The sequence below is a fragment of the Polyodon spathula genome, chromosome 41 (assembly GCF_017654505.1).
Source record: "Polyodon spathula isolate WHYD16114869_AA chromosome 41, ASM1765450v1, whole genome shotgun sequence".
Taxonomy (NCBI): Eukaryota; Metazoa; Chordata; class Actinopteri; order Acipenseriformes; family Polyodontidae; genus Polyodon; species Polyodon spathula.
The window spans coordinates 2,127,372-2,149,272 of NC_054574.1; the positions used below are offsets into that span (position 1 = coordinate 2,127,372).

At 40.7% G+C, this 21,901-nt stretch overlaps 1 protein-coding gene across 5 annotated transcripts in view; it reads right to left on the bottom strand.

The window, feature by feature from the left end:
• Window positions 1-583: 583 nt before the first annotated feature.
• The window catches only part of clip2 (CAP-GLY domain containing linker protein 2), a 45,276-nt gene continuing 23,958 nt past the window's right edge, over window positions 584-21,901 (bottom strand). For 3 of the 5 annotated variants that reach the window (XM_041236576.1, XM_041236577.1, XM_041236575.1), the window contains 13 exons: window positions 21,314-21,527; window positions 20,431-20,628; window positions 20,147-20,250; window positions 18,926-18,986; window positions 17,246-17,350; window positions 14,003-14,950; window positions 13,381-13,438; window positions 11,527-11,610; window positions 10,430-10,586; window positions 7,564-7,723; window positions 6,636-6,824; window positions 4,645-4,698; window positions 584-4,001 (listed from right to left, as the gene is read on the bottom strand). In XM_041236576.1, the coding sequence (XP_041092510.1) occupies window positions 3,990-4,001; window positions 4,645-4,698; window positions 6,636-6,824; window positions 7,564-7,723; window positions 10,430-10,586; window positions 11,527-11,610; window positions 13,381-13,438; window positions 14,003-14,950; window positions 17,246-17,350; window positions 18,926-18,986; window positions 20,147-20,250; window positions 20,431-20,628; window positions 21,314-21,527 (2,344 nt within the window). In that variant the 3' untranslated portion in view covers window positions 584-3,989. The remainder of the gene's footprint in view (window positions 4,002-4,644; window positions 4,699-6,635; window positions 6,825-7,563; window positions 7,724-10,429; window positions 10,587-11,526; window positions 11,611-13,380; window positions 13,439-14,002; window positions 14,951-17,245; window positions 17,351-18,925; window positions 18,987-20,146; window positions 20,251-20,430; window positions 20,629-21,313; window positions 21,528-21,901) is intronic. The other 2 variants (XM_041236579.1, XM_041236578.1) reach the window with 1 other exon arrangement.

Sequence of the window (21,901 nt, forward strand, 5' to 3'; positions counted from 1 at the left end):
GCTATCTGCATTCTAATACAAACATACACTGATGCAGACAGACTTGCAGTTGAAATCGGGTTGTAATGATGTTTATGATTGGGGGGGGGGGGGGGGGGGGGGGTCAGTCTGTTTTTTTCCTATATCTTTTTCTTTGATCAAAAACCAATTTGTCAGTCTGTTTTTTTCCTACAAATCATAGGAATATTATTGTGCAGAAGCTCAACTTTCACATGCTGGTCGAGTACAGTCTGCCCAAATAATAACCACCCGTTATCGCTGCTTCTGATTTCATTTACACCTTTTAATATGGGCTACACCTAAACAAATGCATTTGTTTTATGTGTGAATTGACTAATGAGGACTAGTGAGTTTTGTTTTTTCAGTTACGCACTTCATGCATTTTAGTACTGCTTTATGAAAATGAGATTGTACATTTGATTTAGGAAAAGTGCAATATGTTTGTGTGCAATTCAGCCTATTTTGGGTGTCGATTCTTTTCTGTACTTTGCATGTGTAACAAAACGAAATCATTAGGATGTTAGGTTTCTCAATAAACAAATACATACAATTGCAATGTTCTTCGAGGAAAAATAACTTTAGATGATATTTATAATTTATTTATAGTTTGAATCATATAATAAGCTGAAACCAACTCATATTTTGAACTCCCCCTTCAGTTCCTGTTAAACAGTACATAATTTACTGTTGTCTTTGCAACTTTATTTTGCAATGTAGGCGCCTATACTTTTAAAAAGCTCACTTACAACCAAGACAGCAAAGGGGGACAAACAATTAGTTTGGAAATATTCTATAACATGTTGAATCACTTACAACCATATTTTCAATAATAAATGCACAGTACCTTTAAATGTATAATACTTTTCATTGTACTGTAATTGATTTTTTGTAAGTGTTAACCATACTATCTATCTAATATATATATATATATATATATATATATATATATATATATATATATATATATATATATATATATAACTTTTCATGTTACTGTAGCTAGTGCCATTGTCCCCTTTTATCATTTTCACAATAAAAAAAAAATGAAACATTGCAGCCAGTGCTATTAAAGTCTACCATACCATAACAATGAAAATGAAGAAACAGAAGAGTCAAGAACCTCACTGACAATTCAGACCATTTCATTAGTTTAGTGCCAGTCACCACACCTCAGTGATCCAATCGCCAGCCGGGATGCAGGACACACATCTGCATTAGTTATTAGGATTATTTTTACAGCATTGTATACAGGAAGACAAAATCAACAAACAACAAACAATATTCTGAAAACTGGGAGAGAAAATCATTAAAAAAAATATTGCATCCATATACTGTATAAGGCGACCAAAAGTTAGCAGTGTATCAGCTGGGTTATTAAGGTAAGGCAATACTAATCTGCAGAATACATTGGGCCAAAGAATCACTACCATATTTTTTCCTGTTTTTAAAAATGATAACTTCAAACCCATTGTCTTAAAGCAGTGTAATGAAGGCTTTTAAATCCAATTTTGTTCCACTGGTGACATTATCACTGCTTTGATGTCTTGGTTTAAAAGGGAAGGTTGTACTCGGGAAGTATTTTTCAATATAAAAAGCTCGTTTTTTTTAACTATACAATTGTCTACTATAGATACGAGATCGATGGAGGTTTGACAAATCCTTAATGATTGGTTTTTCATAGGTGATTCATAATAAGTAAAGAAATATTTAACTTCTTTTACACAATATTTAACTTCTTTTACACAAGATTATGTTGCAAGCTGTTAGTTTCCTATCATTTCCTGGGGTTTAGGTCAGAGTCGCTGCTCTCAGACCACGTGACCTACAGTCCACATGAGGTGGCAATGATGCAGTCCCAGGAAGGCAGAAATTTAAACTTCTGTACTAAAGTTATATTTGAAACATCAACATATCCTGGAAAAAAAAGATGTGCCGCACAACAGAAAGGGAGCAGTGACAGCACCGGGAATGCTAACAAGAGGGAAGAAAAATGTCTTGGTATTTAAAAATGAAATGAACTTCACTGTCCAATAAAGAACGGTGAGACGTTACTGGGGGTCACACGGGAACAGCGTGCTGCCGGTAACAACAAGGCATTTTGCATTCCTCTTAACTGAATTAGTAACCAAAACAAGCAAGTCTTCACAGGTTCAATACCCCAAAGGTTACAGATTGTGATCCACATTCATTGACAAAAAAAAAAAAACCACTTTTACAAACCACCCCCAGGGGATCTTTCAAATGCCTGCTGCTTCAATACCGTTTTCAATAATTCATTGTGAATGCTTATTCAATTTGATCTGCCAGAAATACCAGAAACCAAGATGCCTCGGCCAAATCCATGAGGCGGGGAACAGGAATACAGTGTATATACTCTACCTGGCCTGGTACACTGTACTCTGGGCCAATTGATTACTCAGGAATGCTGTAGTTTACTTCAACATTGTTGCAGATCAAGTCCATCCAATATTGTACTGATGGCTACTAACAAAACACACCTATGATAATGCGAATATGTGAAGATGAATCTAGGAGCATGAGAGGGACTGCAGGCATCTTCCATGCCCACCACAGTCTCCGGATCTCAATCAAATTGAGCATGTCTGGGATGAACTTGAATGACGCATTCATCATCACGATCCTCTGCCTACGGCTCTGAACCAATGTGTAAAATAGTAAGGATTGTCAAGGCTGTGGACAGGGCAAAGGGTGGCCCATCCCTATATGAGGTACAGGATTTAATAAAGCAGCTTTTTGCTACTGTTAAAAACCTAATTGAAAACAGCATTACAGTACAGGAAAACAAACCACAGAGGGGTAACAGTGAATTACTCTCATTACAGTAGTTGATGTGTGATAGTAGGATAGTATCACGCCCTGTCACTAGATCCTTCCCATTGCAGTTAATATGGTTGCATATGAAATTCAAGGTTAAAAAATAATATCCAGGTAAGTCCAATGTGCCAGGTAAGTCTGGTGAAACATATTCATTCTTAGCCCCAAGACAGCAAAGGGAGACAAACAATCAGATTGGAAGTATTCTATAACATACTTGGTCTGTTGAATCCTTAAAAGGAGACCAAAATTAAATAAAAAAACAACAAACAAACATTTAAAGTGGAATTAGTTTAGGAGACTTTGATATTCTGTAGCGTAGCCTTTAGCTTCTTCCCTGGATATTATATAGGTTTTATATGGGATCACGTCAGAGTATTACATTTCAATGTAAATTTGCAACACCTTTACTAGAATTTGAAAAGGTACAGGTGTGACCATGTTGTTCTACATGTGAATAACGTGTATTAATTTAGCAGGGTGTCATTAAAACCACTTAAACACAAGAAGCGTACTCAATCCCTGTCAGGACGGCAGTGCAATACATTCAACAGAGTAACGTGAAGCCCCAGTTCAAATGCTGACGAAATCGTTTTCTAATCCGGTCCCATCCTAGAAAGGTGAAGTCTTATTCAATAACAACAGGCCTTCACACGCTCTGCAGATTACTGTCTGCATTGGGGAATGGAGGCAATTTCCCTTGAAATTGCTGGTTTGCTTGGTGTTTATATGGGTGGTTCAGTAGGTTATGGTTTGGTATCTTTTGAATGCCTTACCATGGACATGTATCTGTTTTACAAAGCAGGCAGGAATAGTCAGCGGTCTCTTTAATTGTCTGAAGCAGCTTTGTAATGAAGAAAGCAAGTCTGTAATGCTGCGAGTTGTTTGCTAGCTACAGTCCCAGGTACTTGCAGATACGTTTAATCAAATTTCAAACTGAACGGCGAGAGCCGTGATTTTTTGATAAAACGGTTCCAGGTTTATATAGGCTTGTTTAGTCTAAAGAGTGCTGTTTTTGCAAAGTCTTCACAAAGTGTTGTTAATAGAAAGCAGTTTTTCTCTCTCTCTTTCCACCCCAGAATCTCTGCGGGATCATGATTCGTAACTGCAGACTCTCCTCCTCCCCTGTCTTCATTCTCTCTCTCGTCTCTTCATCAATGCATTTCCTGGGAAAGAAAGGCATTCACAGTTTGTTACTCAAACACTCAAGAGGGCAGGGTTTGGTCAATTTATTGTACAGAATTGTCATAAGCAGGCTTGCTCCTTTTCATCATCTGTTTTTCAGGGGCTCACAAAATACTGTAATAAATCACTCACCTTTTAGAGTATGTATTTGACTGGGATTCATTAACCATGCAATCTGGTAATACAACAGGGGTGGAAATAAGACTACCATTGTATAGCTGTTTGATCCATTCCTGGTTTTATTATGGGTTTAATAAATATTAATAGATAATAATTAATAGATATTTCTATCCCTGTACAACAGGTTTCACCAGGTTAGGAGCCGATGGCACGACGTGACTGAGTGGGGCAGAGGGACTGGAAGGAAAGAATCACAGCATTTTGGCAGCTGCTGGTCAGAAGCAAAGAATAACTGAAAATGACTGTATGAAGTATCCCTGCACCTGTTGCACAATGATCAGGTTTCATGATGTTTCCATTAGAACCTGGCTCAAAAATAAATATGTTGCTCTAAAAGGAAGTAATTTATTATTCTATTTTGTGAACTCCTGAAAAGTAAACTCTTGAGTAAAACAAGCATGTCTGGAGGACCCATCCCTTGCCATGGCTATACACTCTACTCACCTCCTGCTTGTCTTGTTGGTGAATCCCATTGGCAGAACTAGGGCTCCCAGGTGTCTGGAAGAAAGGCAGGTTATGCTAAGGTGCAATAATGCTCTAGCTGATGTCTGGCTAAGGATGATATATTGCTCTAGCTGATGTCTTTCTAAGATGATATATTGCTCTAGCTCAGTGGTCCTCAAAGTCGTGCCCACAGGCAAATTCGTGCCCACGACAGCTGTTCTTAAATTATGGGTCATGAACACATTTCTGACGGGTTGTAGCGTGGGAAAATAAAGAAAGCTTTAAACACGTTTTCCTACAAAAGCGCCACAGCAGTCTGTTGACAGCGCTGCTCGCTTATGCTGTGCTTATACGTACTCGACTTGCACGTACTTAAAGAATAAGAGCAGCACGCACAATTACTACCTGAGACTTGGCCTTATTAGAGTGCCGCCTTGTGACATATTTATGTGTCGCGAGAAGGCAGTGGGTAAGATAAGATTTCTATGCAATAGTCAGCGTGCCGCAAACAGCCAAGTAAGATCAATTTATGCCCATGCCAAAATTACTTTGAGGACCGTTGCTCTAGCTGATGTCTTGCTAAGATTATGTAATACTCTAGGTGATGTTTTGCTAAAGTGTTATAATGCTCTAGCTGATGTCTTGCTAATATGATATATTGCTCCAGCTGATGTTTTGCTAAGGATGATATATTGCTCTAGCTGATGTCTTGCTAAGATGATCTATTGCTCTAGCTGATGTTTTGCTAAGATGATATAATGCTCTAGCTGATGTTTTGCTAAGATGATATATTGCTCTAGCTGATGTTTTGCTAAGGATGATATATTGCTCTAGCTGATGTCTTTCTAAGATGATATATTGCTCTAGCTCAGTGGTTCCCAACCTTTTTCAAAGTAGGGACCACCTTGGTGTTTGGATTCTCACGGACCACTTAGCATGCATTTTTAAACAACAGCATTTTGAAAGTAATTTGTATATGTATAAGTACATGTAAAAAGTAAAGTATTTATATAACGTATGCAACTTAATGAGATTCCTGGGCTTGAATCCTCGCTACCAGTACATCAACCTCAAGCAGCAAATTAATCTATCCGCTTGTAACGCAACTTAATGCACTCACTGACCGGCAGCTTCACGCGACGTGCATCTAAAACCAGCGGAATACGAAGGCGAGGCGGGTGGGAAGCAATTTGAAAAATGTAAAAACTGGACAGTGTACAGGATGTTACTTACCACTTCTAGTGGGCTGTGATGTGTAAATTAAACAGAATTGGTGGCGCACAGTCGACAGGATTTATACTATTTTGGTTAAATATGATGGCGTCAGAACAGACTGCACAGATTATTTCCTGTCATGAAGAGAATTTCCTTTTGGCATATAGTCTTGTAACCTGGCTGAGTAACCATGGAGCTGTTACAGTTCACAAGTCAGGCAATAAATATTAACTTCTGACACTCCAAACCTAACTTCTCCAAAAACATATAATATGGAAATAGGGTTAGTCCTATACCCCTGGCAACACTGAAGCACGTATTTTATATTGTTGAAAATGAAAGGACTAAAGCTGTGGTTTTAATGGTTCTTTTTTGTTCGTTCGTTTGTTTTAATTTAGTCATTCCAACCGTGTTAGGAATATTCAATGCAGTGCGCTGCTTTTATGCGGAGCTACTTTTCCTGAACAGTGAACACAAGCAGTAGAGTGAGCACGGATTAGAAAGATGTGCACTTACATGATGCTAGATGTAGATTTTTTTTTTTTTTTAATAATGCTGGCTTTGTTTTATTAAATAAAGTAAACCCAAGTTACTACTATAAACAGTGAGTATGTGCCAATTTCTGAACAGTCATTCAGCGACAGGCTATGTTCAGCTGTGAAGGGGAGCCTTTGTGACGATAGTTTATCCTAAATGTACTGCAGGGTCACAGGATTTGAAACCCCAGAGGCAGGCGATGACAGACTCGCAGTTCTATAATGGTGTGTAGGAGTTACCTGTGTCTTCTCCGGACGGGTGCGCATGGCCTCCACTAGCTTGTCCACCTGCTGGTTGTGCTCCAGGGCGCTCCGCAGGGCCTCCTCAGTGCTCAGGAGCCTCTGCTGCAGCCGCAGGACCTCCGTCTCCGAGGCAGCCGGGTCCAGCATGGAGTAGCGCCGCTGGTCAGGGACAGACTTCTCCCTTCCCTGCAGCCGAATCACAAGACCGCACTCACATAGCAAATCAATGCACAGCATTTCAGCTTATAACAATTTCATACACTGTCCACACCAGGTGCAAATGTTATAGCAAGCATGTTTTTTAATTTGACCTCTCTAGTTGCAGGTCTTGCTTTGAGATGGTCTTGTCCTGACATTGTCCTGACTCCTTTAGGGCCTATTTTACTGTGAGTAGCCAACCAGCTGCTTACCCTAAGGACTGACATTCTCACAGACAGGAAGAGGCTTCACCCTGAAGGTATTGCTGAGATGCCTTAGGAAGTGCAAGTGTAACAGATTTCCTGGAAAGCAAGTTTCTTATGCGGGGGGGGGGGGTTTCAAAGGAACTGCATGCTGCTGACACTGAGTAAATGTGCTTTGGAGTAATTCTATGCAGATGTCCTATTTTCGAAAGAGTAGGTTGCAAGGTATACGTGGTGCTTTTCTGTATAAATGTATGCTGTGTTAGAAGTGGTTATGTTAAGTATTTTTACTTTCAAGTGTGTTTCTCAAGTAACTTTTTCAAGTAACTATCTTCAGAGCTTCAGGTTTCATTTATTTTCCAACCGCTGAAGATGAGCAGCAACAAATTAAGGTAACATTTTTCAAAGTAGCTGACGTGCCAAAAACTCTTGGTGCTGTTGACTGCACGCTTGGCCTTTCAACCAGACTAATGCTGAAGTGTCCGTAAGAGTCTGTAACTCAGGTCGGGTAGTGGCTCACTCACCAGCAGAATGAGTTTCTCCCGCAGCACCTTGATGTCTTCCTGCAGTATCTGTTCCTTCTGTCTCCAGTCTGCCCTGTGCACCTCACGGCCCAGGTCCCGGTTCAGCCCGGAGGAGTGGCGGGGGGACTCCAGCAGAAGAACACGCAGCTCGTTCAGACTCCTGGAACACAGGGCAGGATCAGCACCACCACACAGAGCCGTTCACTTCACTTCATTGCCATGGAGATAGTATCTCAGTAAAATCAACACAGGTCTAACTCAAGCAAGCTTTCCTCTGCTTGCCTCTAGATTTGTCTGGTTTTGTCAGTCCTCCATTCACACAGACGGGTTATGATGGCACAGCGCCGGCACTGGTGCAGCATTTTCTCTGTGTGAATTGCCGTTAATGGCGCTGTGCTGGTTTATTTTTTAAACAACCTTGGCACTGTGCCACTATAACTTCTGTTTGAAGAGGTTACGATGACACTGTGCTGCTATAGTGAAAATGTAAATGTGGCATACAGAGAGGTGTCTTGTTATAGACCAGGATTTTTTGGTTCTCTGTATTTTATAAGTCTCACCCTTTCTGATCCAATTTGAAATGCCCAATTGAAGAATCACCTCTTTGCTTCAACCCTCTTACTGATCAACAAACAGGATTCAAACACACTGGCATGACTCCCCCTGCACTCCAAAACAGCAGTGCTATCTTTCGTCACTAGAAACCCCATGTCCCAAGACTCTGATTCTCTTACTAACTTGAGCAGAGAAAATATCTTTACAATTGAATGAGCGGTTCTGTAGATTAGTGCTATATTTACTATACTGCTGTCCCAGACACTGTAATGTCAATTTCTGTCTGATCAGTGTAATACAATATGAATCAATGCCACTACTCAATAAATATGATTTTTTTCTGAATTCCACAAGTAGCATGTGTCACGTAGCGCTCAGCATGCTGGGTAAGAAGTGTGCTGACATCAGGACTGTAATCACAGGAAGTGTGATTGACACTCAGTCTTAAAGCAAAGCAGATGAAAGCACACGTAATTGATGGGGATGTCAATAAAGATTTTACACTCCACTGCTAGACCATGCTGTGGTCTGACCGGGGATGTAAAAGTCAGGTTGCACTTGTTGCTTTTACAAGAACAAACATGCCTGATAGATCTGCAGCCACAGCATACCCTCCTCGGCCCTTTTGTTCAGTACACTGCGCATTTTTCAATAGAAATTGCCCATATAATGATCTCTTATTTTGTTATGATTCTGCGGTCTCATGTAAATCAGCCACATTTAGTTTTCTCTTAACAAATCCAGTATCAGGACTGAGGAGGAGAACACACAACCCAGCTTTCGACTGGGGTGGCTGTCTGACCATCCTCCACATCTCTCTGAGTCTAAGTGAGTCATGTAGGGAAACCTTGTGACCTTCACAGATTATGGGAAACTGATCTAAATACCCGGCCATGCCTGCTGTTTTAGACATTCTCACTTCAGCGCAGTTCCACAATTTGGTACAAATTGGCATTTACTTTAAATAGGACATATTATCATTTTCATCTTCCTCAAACTAGCAGAAGAACCAATGATGAGATTTACAAACAGTTAAGAATAATCTTGATTTGCTTTTCTGGTTCCTTTTGCTTTTGAATTACTCTTTAGTTTGATTAAACAACCACTTATCTGAACCTTCAAACTGCAAGTAGCCCGTTACAGTTGCTGGAGTCCTGTGCGGTATTTATTTGCAACACAACTCCTAAACCTGCTCAGCCGTGGACTTCTTTCCATAGTATTGTTACTGTATTTAGTGATGTCAATTAGGTGGCCAGTCCTGGTGGTAAACACAGCAGGATCAATAGAGTTAACGATCAACACTATTGGTCTAGAGCAACAGTATACCGATCATCAAAAGAAACTTATCACTATTATAACACATTTGTTTTTAAAAAAAAAAAAAAAGAGGTATATAAATGATGGACATTGACAAAATGTTTTTGGTTTCTTTTTAATCAGTCGATCATTCATCCTTCACCGTGACACGCTTGAGTGACTGTGACTGAAGCACATGCTCTTAATCACCTAATTAGTGAGAAAGTTGATTGGACACTGGATATGGAGTGATTTCAGCTGTTGAAGTGCAAGTTTGAATAAAAGCAATAAAAAAAACCAATATGCCACGCCTGTCGAGAGCATCGCCTTCATGCAATCGGCATGTTGGAGGCTGGACTAGGGCAGCGTACTGTGTCTCGCTGTCTTGGGTGCTCACAGACAGCAATTTCAAACCTGTTGAGATGGTATAACCAGACACACTGTCAATGACAGGCCATGAACTGGGAGACCAAGAGTCACAACGCCTGCCCAAGATCGACAGATCATTTAGCAGCATCTTTGTGATGCCAATTATTAATCACCTGCTCTAAAACAGAGTTCGTCATTTTTCAATCACATCTAGTAAATTTTATCCAAATATAAGTGATACATTTCTTTTGATGCTCAAATATAAGTGATAAGTTTCTTTTGATGCTCAAATATAAGTGATAAGTTTCTTTTGATGCTCAAATATAAGTGATAAGTTTCTTTTGATGCTCAAATATAAGTGATAAGTTTCTTTTGATGCTCAAATATAAGTGATAAGTTTCTTTTGATGCTCAGTATATGAAGCATGTGAGGCTATAAGAGTTGAAAGCTCACTCTATCATGTGATTTCTATGGATTCAGTAGGTACTCATGAGGCAACTAGGATTCTACAAGTTCAGATTGGTGGCAAGTGGTTTGGGAACAACATAACCCCCAAAACACCATCAACAGGGGAAGGTAAAGAAAGGTGAAACGTTTAATAAAATGACGTTTGAAGGTCAAATGAAAAGGGGAAGTGACCTCTCACCTCTCTTTTCTGAGCAGCTCCTGGCTGATGAGGACCAGCTGCCCCGATGCATCATGGGATTTCCTGGTCCTGGCCTCCAGCTCGGCCTCGATGTGCTGCTTCTCCTTCACCAGCGCGTCGGCCTTCTTCTCTTCAGACCTGCACTTACTCTCCAGGGCTTGTGGGGGTGACAGAGGACAGAATATCGTGACACACACACACACAAACACACTGGACAAAGGCAAACCCACACCCACAAAGCCTGCACATCAGGAGAAGTATACTGTGCAACAGGGCAGCCTTTCCCATCCCAGCAGGAGATGAGGATTAGTGGAGGCCCCGGTATCTATGGAACACATTTCTGTTATTTTGTTGAGCTGTAATCTGACAGCATTCTGCAAGGATTCATTTTGACAGACAATTCCATGTCCACTCGAATTGAAAACAAAGGGGAAGGAACTGTATTTCAACTTTATTATACCCTAAAGGCAGCAGATCTGAATACTGTTTGGAGCCGTAAAGTAGAGCTCTTCGGATGTAAAGGTGATCCGTATCAGACATACCAGTTTGTCATCTAATGTAAAAATACCAGGGGGGGATTATAATAATTTATATAGATACTTTACATCACATACTATTTAATTCTGTACCTTTTCAATATCTGATTATGGATGTTACCTGTCGTTGTTTCTGCTTCAAGACATATAGACATATATTTACCAGGCTTACTAACTATTCCAGCTAAGATAATCTTTTTTTCAACCACTTTTCTGAAATGACCACTTCGGTCCCTGCAACTGTGATTTTGTAAAGAGATTGTTCATTTGCCTAACTCTGCTGCCACTGTTTCAGAGAGGGCAGATATTAGTTCACACTGTGTAAACCAAAACTAACGACTGGATTCACAGACTCTGATTAGCAGTAATCTTGGACTGCCTTACATATAATAACATCCGATAATCCAAGATTAGTGCTGATTGGGGTCTGTGGAACCAGCCCTAAAAGCATCTGGAAAGCAGGAGTTTGGCATGCAGTTCAGTATGGGTCAGGAGACTCCAAAAGAAAGTGAAGTTTAATTAAGACAGCAGCTGGGAAAACAACAACACAGCAAGTCTTACCGGTTACTTGAGACTTGAGAGCGTCAATCTGGGAAGACATTGAGGAAACCTCTTTTTCCTTTTTTGTGAGTTTCTCCAGGACATCTGCGGGAAAGGGATGAAAATCAATAAGCTTTGGCCTGTTTAAACTGAAGCTGTGAGTTCAAGTTCTGTACATTGAGTTATCTGGTTTTGAAATGCACTGGTTTAAAGAGTAAGTAGCTGGGCTCTGAAAAATACAGCGTTACACGTCCCCACCGGTATCCTGTTTCATCACCAACACTTCAACACCAGCGACAATTCATCATGGACAATAACAAGCACCGCACAGGCATTTTCAATGGTAGCGTTTTAAACAACTGTGACATGATAATGTACCCTCTGTGATGAATTGTCACTGGTGATGAATTGTACCTGGTGATGAACTGCTGGTGATAAATTGTCATAGACCCGTCCCCACCTGCTGCTACAACTGTTTAAATAACTGAACAGGATGGTTTGTGGGGATGTCTGACTAGGAAGGATAATGATGACAGTTTTGGTGAGTGAAATGCGCTGTTGCGACGGTTTATTATAAATTTAAATTTAAACACAGAACACTGAACAAAACAAAAGGCACAACGGCCAAAACAAACAGACTAACAAACACTTACCTTTAACCTAGAACCAGCACGTGTAGCAATTGCTATTATTATTTGTTCTCCTTCTCTCTCCCGTTCCTTCTCCCTGAACACACCAAACCCGAGTGAGAGATTCATGCCTCTATATATACAGCTGTGCTGGGACTCAATTACTAATTAATCATTCACTTGAATCCCGGCATGTGAACTAATTTGTGCAATCCCTGTGCCCACATACTAATACACATTTTATCTGCACGTGAAGTGCAATCTCTGTGCCTAAATGCAAATATACATTTTAAATAACTCGTGCTACACAGCCCAATTCATAACCCGTGCACCAATAACACACCACATAAAACATAAAACACAAAATACGCAAAGGGGCGGGGCACCCTGTCATTTTTCTTTTCATTGTTAACATCCTGACAACTTTTTACACTCATAACTTTAAACTCTGTTTCAAAGCTCTTTTCAAAATGCCCGCTCTAGTGCACTAGGGTTTGAGATCTGTTCTCTAAATCACTTTTCTGTTCCGTACCACATCATGGATCGCTATTGGCGTGTTACCTGTTTGACAATGTGGGCAATAATCCTTACACTACCAGTGCTTTATAGTTATAAGTGTAAAAAGTTGTCAGGATGTTAACAATGAAAAGAACATTTACAGCTACATTATTGAAACAGTTGTAGCAGCACGTGGGGACGTGTAATGGTATATTTTTGGAACCCCACTACTTACTCTTTAAACAGTGGAGCTGAAGTTTCACAGGTTAAGGTACAAAACCCCTAGAGTAGTTTATGGTACACAGCCAAGCAAGAACGTGGTGGCTCCTATTAGTAGTAATACTAAAAGAACCATATAAAATACAATGGCCAGTGTTTGACCAAGAAGTCTTCTGGGCAAAACGTTTGTCATTTATTTGTATACGTTTCTTTTAATATTACTGCACATAACCCCAGCTAATCCAAGATTAGTGTTAATCAGGTGTGAATCCAGTGTTTTATAGTTCTGTATTAAATAGCTCCTGTTATAACAATACACTGTTGATCTTGGTGAGACTTTTACATTTTTGTAATTCATAGTCCCCTTTCCTCTCATTGAAGATATAAAATGATTCAAAAATCAGATGCACTTATGGAAAATAGGAAAAACTGTTTTTAAAATGGTATGGTTTTTCATGAAATGACTTCCATTTGTTTCTTTGTCTGTATTTACATAACAATTCATGTTTCTTAGCATTCATTCATTTACCTTCCATATTTTGTTTCATCTTCATCTTCTCTTCTGAGATGTCGTTGTTTTCTATCATCTGAAACAAACAAGAGGTCTGATGAAATTCGGAGAATTCATTTTGAACCTTTTCCTTCTCCGCACACTAAACTCAGCAATGTTGTAAAGCTACATTAAATCTACAACCAATGCTTTCCAATAAAAATCCACGCAGGATCCTCATGAAAGAAGGCATTTTCAATTGAGTGCAGTTCTTGTAAAGCTGTAAGCCCTAGCAGATATACTCCTGTTCTCTCACTCGATCCTGGAATACTGGCCACACCATTAATCCTACATACTGCGAACTACAACCCCCACACTCCCTGGTTTGATGTTGATGTTACTCCAGTTGCTGATAATATTTCTGCATACATATTTGTTTATTTGCAGTGCCAAACACGAAATTATGAAATAAAGAAAGCCCTGTAAAAGGGGCCTCTATTATCTTGGTTCGATTTTGAGTTGATTTTTTGTGAAACACATCTAGTCGTTTGCCTAAGAACTTTAATAAGTTCCTTTTATTACATCTATGTATTCTATGACTGAGTGCTTTGCAGTTATGGATTGCACTGGCCTCTTGCACTGACCAATCAGACACACGTACGTTTGCATCTTGAGGAGTGTGATTGGCCGCCATGGCCTGGAGTCTGTTCTCAGCCACGCGTAGCCTCTCCTGCAGAGTGCTGATCTCCTGCTTGCTCTGCTCCTCAGCCTTCTGCAAAGCCTCATAGTCCATCATCTTCTTTTCCGCCAGAGAGATCTGCTCTGTCAGGAAGCCGATGGACTTTGCCTGGTCTTTATTCTCCACTTGGACCTTCTCCAGTTCACACAGTCTGAGCTCAGCTCTCTGGAGCTTCTCTGTGGTTTTCTTGAGCTCCAGGAGATGTTGGCTGCTCTTTGCTTCCAGTTGCCTTTTCCAGTTCTCATTGCTCTCCTCCAGCTCGTCTCTGGTCTCCTGCAGCCTAGTCCTGTGGTCTTCCTTCTCCTTGATATGGACGGCCATCTCGATCTCATGCTTGGCCTTGAGGTTCTCCAGCTCCAGTTGGTGTGCCATCTTGAGGCTCTCTAAAGATGCCTTGAGCTCCACGACCTCCTTGGGTTGGATGCCTGTGCCGTCTGAGGTCAGAGCGAGCTTGAGCTCTTCTACAGACTTGTGGTGGTCTGTCACCAGGCTGTCCAGTTTGGATTTCCAGCTGTCCATCATTCCCATGTTCTCCTTGTTGGCTTGCTGCAGCTTGTGTTTCAGGTCTAGGATCTCTTGGGCTTGTTTCTCCGTCATTGTCTTCAGTCTGTTGACATCCCGTTGCTGACTGCTCAAGGCTGCTTCATATTTCTCCCGGAGCTCGCTGTTCTCTTTGTGCCGCTCGCGGCCGGCTGTCAGGAGTTGTTCCCTCAGAAGGAAGGCTTCGGTGTGGAGCCCCGGGCTGGGGTTCGCTGCCTCGTCCGGGTTGGGGCTCCTCAGTCTCTGCTGCAGCTCTTCGATCTCAGCCTTCCTCAGAGCCAGCTCTTCTTCCAGCTGCATGATCCTACTTTTCTCCTCCACTGTTGTTTGCTAGAAGCAAAAGAAAAGGAGTTATTCCTATACTGAGTAAGGGATGCACCGGCTGTTTTTTTTTTAACATTGCTGATATGCCATATCAGAAAAAGGCAGGTCTTTTTATTTATTATTAATACAATTGTAAACGAGGATTTCTGTTCTATTTGCGATTTAGCAGTTCAGTATTGGTGAGAATTACACACATGCATTTTCATGACTATGATGAATATCAGCGTGAATTCTAAAAGCTCTTCTAATGCATGCCTGACACGTTTCAAGCTCTTTACTTGGGATCCTTCCTCTGAGTGAAGCCAAGGGGACACTAGTCTACATGTTGCTAGAAAATGCAGAATAAAATCTGTTGCTTCTACATTGTTGCTTCAGATTTCAGGGGACACTAGTCTACAGCATGTAGAAACTGTAGATAGAATGTTGACGGACAACACAGAGAAGACAATACATAGATGATATTTCCTATCAAAAAGTTTATTTGTGCGTTTTAGCGTCCACATAATTTTCACCAGCATTTTCTTTTCAATATAATAAAATAAAAACTATTCTTAAATATGTATATATATATGATTGTATTAGTAATATTTACCATTACCCTCATCATTTCTGTTCTGAATGTGTTATTTTTGGCTTGAATGTTTTTCTGTTTAATTTGTGTAAATAAACATGTAAATGAAACTAACTGTAAACAGAGAGAAGTTGAAATGTGATTGTCACAGTTTTTTTTTTACTATATTATTTTAAACATAATTCCTAATCATGCCAGATGAGGATTTCTTCTTCTGCAAATCAGATATCAGTAACTGTGTGACAATACTTGCAAGTTGTGTCTGCTGAACTGCTATGTTCAAACGGCTTGAAACAAAACGTAGGACTCACTTTATCCATTACTGTTAAGTTGTATCAAATGAAAGCCTTTATTTGAGAGAAAATGACCACTGAAAACACAACTTGGGAACGTAAATGTAACCCCCCGTGAACACACCGTTCAACACCGTTCAAACACAGTTAACATGAGCGTTACAGTGTAACATGAATGCTCTAATGCTTCAGCATCACTACCAAACCAGACTTTTTTTGTAATTTCTAATATAATGCCAACACAACATTATGTTTAAAACAGTTCATAATAGTAAATGTTTTTTTCAAGGAATATAATATTCAGAATTTTGTCAGCGTTCATGCTGCTCCACTACACCTTGTGGCATTAACTGACAAATTGATCATTAACTAGTAGGAATGGTCTGATTAACACTTATGTACTTGACTATACAACCTATAACATTGTGTGTGTGTATATATATATATATATATATATATATATATATATATATATATATATATATATATACAATCACCCTGAAAAAACCTGATAAGAAGAATCTCCCTCACACTATCCCACACCAGCTCCGCATTCATTTTCTCCGCCATTTTTTCTAAGATTTTTTTCACCAGCGAAGAAGCTAGTCACATGCCTCTTTACATCACTTTCATTGGCTGGTTTATTCTGTGATGTAATGTTGCTTCTACAAAACCAACAGTCCTTTGATACAGTTGTTTGCAACAAAGATGCCTGAAACTTGTAGCTTTCACATCACTTTCTACATTTTTCTAGCAACATGTAGACTAGCGTCCCCTAAGCTTTACATATCAATAAGGGTCAGGTACTAAAGCAACGCATTGCAACTCAGCGCTAAGCATCTTAAAGGTGGACTTGTACGATATATATTTTTTCAAATAAACTGGCATTGCATTAGCTCCAATACAATTTGAACTCTGAGTGGTAGATTTTAATTGTGTGTTTTTAAGTCACATCAACATTTATCCCTGTTATCAAGAGAATGTGAGCCTCCCTTTGTCTGTGATCTTTGCTGGCGGAGCAGAGAAAAACACAGGGAGGCTGTTAGAGTATAAGTGCCTCCCTTTCCTGTTCTCTGCTCCACCAGTACACAGCATAGGGAGGCTGCTATAAAAAGAACCTCCCACCTGAGGCAAGTCACAAGTACACCTTTAAAAAGTAACCAAAAATGCAGCTCCAAGCGCAAACCACTGCGATGAGAACACTGCAGCCCCCAATCCCCCACTATGAACACAGACTCTTCCAGCCAAAGCAACCCGAGACAGGCTGAATGCACTGGTCTCCAACGTTATGGCAACCAGAGCTCTCCGAGTCTGTGCCAGGACTCCTAAAGACATGAGTCTGAGGCTTAATGTTGGAGACCATGGAGACCTAGCAAGCCACGCGCAAGCAGATACTGGAGAACAGTTTTGCAGGCACAGGGCTTCTTTCAGCTTTACCCTGTGCTCCTCTAACTCTTTCTGCAGTGTTTCCCTTTTTGACTTTTCAAACAGTAGACTCTGCTCGAGCTGCCGAATACGGACATGCTCCAACTTCGTCTGAGTCTAAGAGAGAGAGAGAGAGAGAGAGAGAGAGAGAGAGAGAGAGAGAGAGAGAGAGAGAGAGAGACAGACAGGCAGAGAATCGGGTGAGAGAGAGGGAAACGGAAGGAGGAACAGGTATTCACACAGAGGGCCATGCAAAGGGAGGTTCCAGTGGTTCAGTGGAACTGGGCCCAGGCCTGTCAGGGGCCCGTAAATAACCTGTTTTTCTTTTGTTTGTTTTTCTTTCTTCTCGCTCTTTTCTTCCGTCACGAGGCCCTGACACTGCTTCAGAGAAGGCTAGGAAGGTCCCTTTTAAGAGTACTTTGTGTTGACTGGGGTTTTATTTTTTGAGGGCCTGGATTTGAATCCTCGGCCAGGCCTGAAGCACTCTTAGCACAGCATATATCTCACACACCTAATCTTATTTGATTTGAGTGCTTTATACAGACAAATTCAACCTGTTAAGATTATTTTCTCAAGAACTGATTTTTTGATTCTGTATGACATCAATTTCATTCAGAAGTATCATCTTCTAATGTATCATTCAAATTACTCTTAGCTTCATAGATTTTGTAATTCACACCAATTAGTTTAATTTGCTGAAGTTAAGCTATAAGCAACGTGTTTAGATTTGACAAACCGTCTGAATAATTTTTTTTGTTACAATCATTTTATGTTTCCCCATGCAATACATTATTTGTATTTTCAGTCAATTCTCATTACAAGGAGCTCATATTACACACATTTTCTCAAGACACAATTTATGAACAAGATCCTGGCATAACTCTTTTCACTAAACACGCATATCCTTTTGGTTTCAATTATTTTTTGAGTCTTAACAGGTTAGAATCAAGAATTGACTTGGATAAGGAATACCACAGACAGCTGGAATTTTTGGAGTGTGGTGTATTATGGGATGTGTATTCGCTTGCATTCAGTTGAAAGATTTCCTGCTTCAATCTTAAATTAACTGGTTTTCCAACAATTTACATTTTGAATGAAGACGCAATGCTTAATTTTAATATGTTTGTATTATATAAATACTCGGTGGCACTTTGTAAAGTATAAATTATAGAAAGTGCCTATAGTTGACTAAGAGTAATATTCGTATTGACATATTCAGTGCAGAGAGAGACACGTTGTCTGCAATGTTGTGTATGGTAGGAAAGCTAAAACTATTAGAATCATTCAACTTGTTGCTGTTTTCAATATAGTATTTTAAATTAAACATGGCTGTACATGCTGTTAAACTACAGTTCACCATTAGTTTCTCCTTTCAATGTACAATATACATGTACAGTACATTATGGCAATTTAGCACAGACTCCCGATAAGACAAATATTTTTATCTTCCATAATGGTGACTGGTGTACTAAGCTTTTAATAACTGGGATCCAACTATGCAAACTAAAAAATGGGTCAAACAATGCATAGTATTGTGAAGGCAGGTCATCAGGGATCGCTAGTCTTCAAGCGCTGAGCTGCTGGGATGTATGCAGGTTCTGTTTTTAATGCACACAATACACGTCAGTATCAGTGCAGTGGATAGGAGCTACAGGGACAGAAGAACACTCTCAACAAAGGAAAAAACAATACCTCAAGGTCTCCCTTAGTGATGGACTCTTCTTCCACTCTGAACTGGAGGTCTTCAACCTTCCTGCAGGAACACCAAATAACCACAAGATGTCGACAGAGAGTTATTAATTACTACAGTGGCATCCATACACTCTGACTACCAGGCATTGGGTAAAATGGCTATCAAGCTATTTTATTATAACCTGTTTAAAAAAACAATATTTTAAGATAGAATGATAAAGTGTAGTAGGAATACACTCAGCAAGTTTTATTTAAGCAAATTGGATTTAGCAGACTGTAACTTAGAACTGCTTTGTGAAACTAGCCCCAGGTTTGTGAAACCAGCCCCTGGTCTTTATTTGGAGCAGGTCACAAGGTGGGAGTTTACTGCTTTGCTCTTTAGGTTTGCCACTAGAACCCTTGATGAAACTGCAGCTTCTTCATGGAGTTTGTGCATTATTTCTGGCACAGTAAGAGAAAAAGCAAAAGATAATCTTCATGCCGTTCCATTTTTCTTCAGATACATTCTTGGCAGCAGGATGTTGTATTCAGCTGATTAGAGGCCGTCACTGCAATGGCCCTGTGGAACTCTTAATTCCTGGCAATAATAAAGCTGCAGCTGCAATACTGGCATACCATATGCTGCGTTTCAGGAAATATTATAACAATTTCTTTTTTAATAGATTGTTTTAGAATTTGCTAAAAAGAGACCCTTGGTATACTAGTTGTTGCTGATCAGAGTTATCAGCTAGTGCACAATGTCTTAAAATGCTTTAGCTCACACAAATAGTGTGCAAATGTATTACATCACCTCAAGATTTGTAATTGATATCCTTTATATATCTACCTGCATGAAAAACTCTGTGTGTGTGAGAATTTCAATTTTAGGTCAGTAATCGGTGATAGAGAAACAATAAGCTCTTGTGTGAAAATGTTAGACCACTTTATGCTTTAATTAATCTTAAAGAGTAGCGGGACTTTGAACTTTAAAGTCTGTTTCAAAGCTCTTTTCAAAATGCCCGCTCTAGTGCACTGATAGTGTAAGGATTATTGCCCACATTGTCAGACAGGTAACACAGCAATAACGATCCATGATGTGGTACGGAACAGAAAAGCCAGAGCACTTGTTGTTCTGTTTTTTTTGTTTGTTTGCTTGTTTTTGTGATTTAGAGGTCAGATCTCAATGTGTGGCTGTAGCAGGTCACTACTGTATGTGTGCAGGTGATCACAGCCTCTCATTACCTTTTCTCTTCCTCCAGCTGATTGGCCAGCTCTGCCCTGGCTTTCTGAGTGCTGGCCAGCAGGGTGCGCACTTGCTGCAGGTTAGACTCAGTTTCTGAAGCGTACTGCAGTGGAGTAAGAAAGAAGCGTAAATGACAAGCAGAGGGAGTGTAACTACAACTAGTCTACACTCCACTCGATGTAGCTATGCACACCCCTCCTGAGGCACTTCTTTAAAAACATCATTAGAAATCCATCCCACAGGTGCAATTGTATTTGATTGACATGATCAAAGGCAGATTTACCTGCTCGTGCTGTGCTTTGAGCGCACTCATTTCCTTCTCCACCTCGCAGATATGGCTGGTTGCCTTGGCGACCTCGGCCCTCTCCAGGTCTCTCTCTGCGAGGAGCTGCTCGATGTGCTGCTGCTTTTCCTTGAGCGCCTCCTGCAGGGCGGTGGTGCCGGAGATTTTGCGCGCATAGCGGGACGAGGTCTCTGTCAACTGTAACCAGGGGCAGACTTTGAGAGGCAGCAGTGAGAGATGCACCAGCCTGGGATAGCTGATCAGTCATACCTACTGCAGGCTTGCTCCTTTTCCTGTTTATTTTTCAGCAGCTCACTAAATACTGGAATAAATCACTCACTTTTTCAAGCATCGTATTTATTTTTGAGCTGGTTATTTAAGGACAATCATAGTAAATAAAACGTGTGTCAGTTGTACCTGATGCTTGATGACCAGTTTCTCCGTCCCGCGCAATCACGGTGTGCCGTCAGCTCAGCTGGTCAGAAATGATTCATAAAATGAAAGTGATGAAACCTGTTGTACTATTAACAGATTTCATGGAGTTCCAATGAAGAACCCCAGTCAAACACGTACTCTGAAAGGTTAGTGATTTATTGCAGGAGCATGACTAATGCAAAGGCCAATGCAGCACTCTCTGTGGGCCCTCAGCCAAGATTGTGTGAAAAGGATTCACACCGCACTTGCATGACCCACCCTTGCTAAACACAACCGTTATCTATGAATGCAGTTTGTGTAATATGGTTTCCATAATTCAAATGTAATCCTAGAGCTACTCTCCAATTAGAAAATTAAAAATGATGTAAAGATGACATGCTTGAGTGAGTGGATTGTCACGTGATAGTGTTTGGCACATCTTCGCTCCCCCACACCCCCTTCTCCTCACCAGGCCACTGCGGCTGGGCCGGCCCCCCACAGAGGAGGCGACGGAGCTCACTGAGCTCATGGAGGAGCTGCTGGGGCTGTGGGCCAGCGAGGAAACCCCCATTGCCATGCGTTTGCTCTTCTTGGCCTTGGCCGGGCTTGTGGAGGGGAAGCCGATCCGGATCACCTTGTGGATGGGAGCGAAGAGACCGAACCTGGGGGGGCACTGGAAATACCTGCACAGCAAAACACACAAAACATAGCACTGTTAGAGCCTGCAACACCAGGGACATCGAGACCTCTTGAACATCACAGCAACCAAGAACACAGATAGATACACTGCACTGGGACAGTGAGCTACTCTACAGCATCACTGCAATCAAGAACACAGAGAGATACTCTACAGCATCACTGCACTGGGACACTGAGCTAGTATACAGCATCACTGCACTGGGACACTGAGCTACTCTACAGCATCACTGCACTGGGGAACAGAGTGCTATTCTAGAGCTTCATGGCACTGGGACACAGAGTTATTCTACAGCAGCACAGCAGTGGGGAACACCAAGAGATATATGAGCATCACAGCACCAAGAACCCCACATGCTTT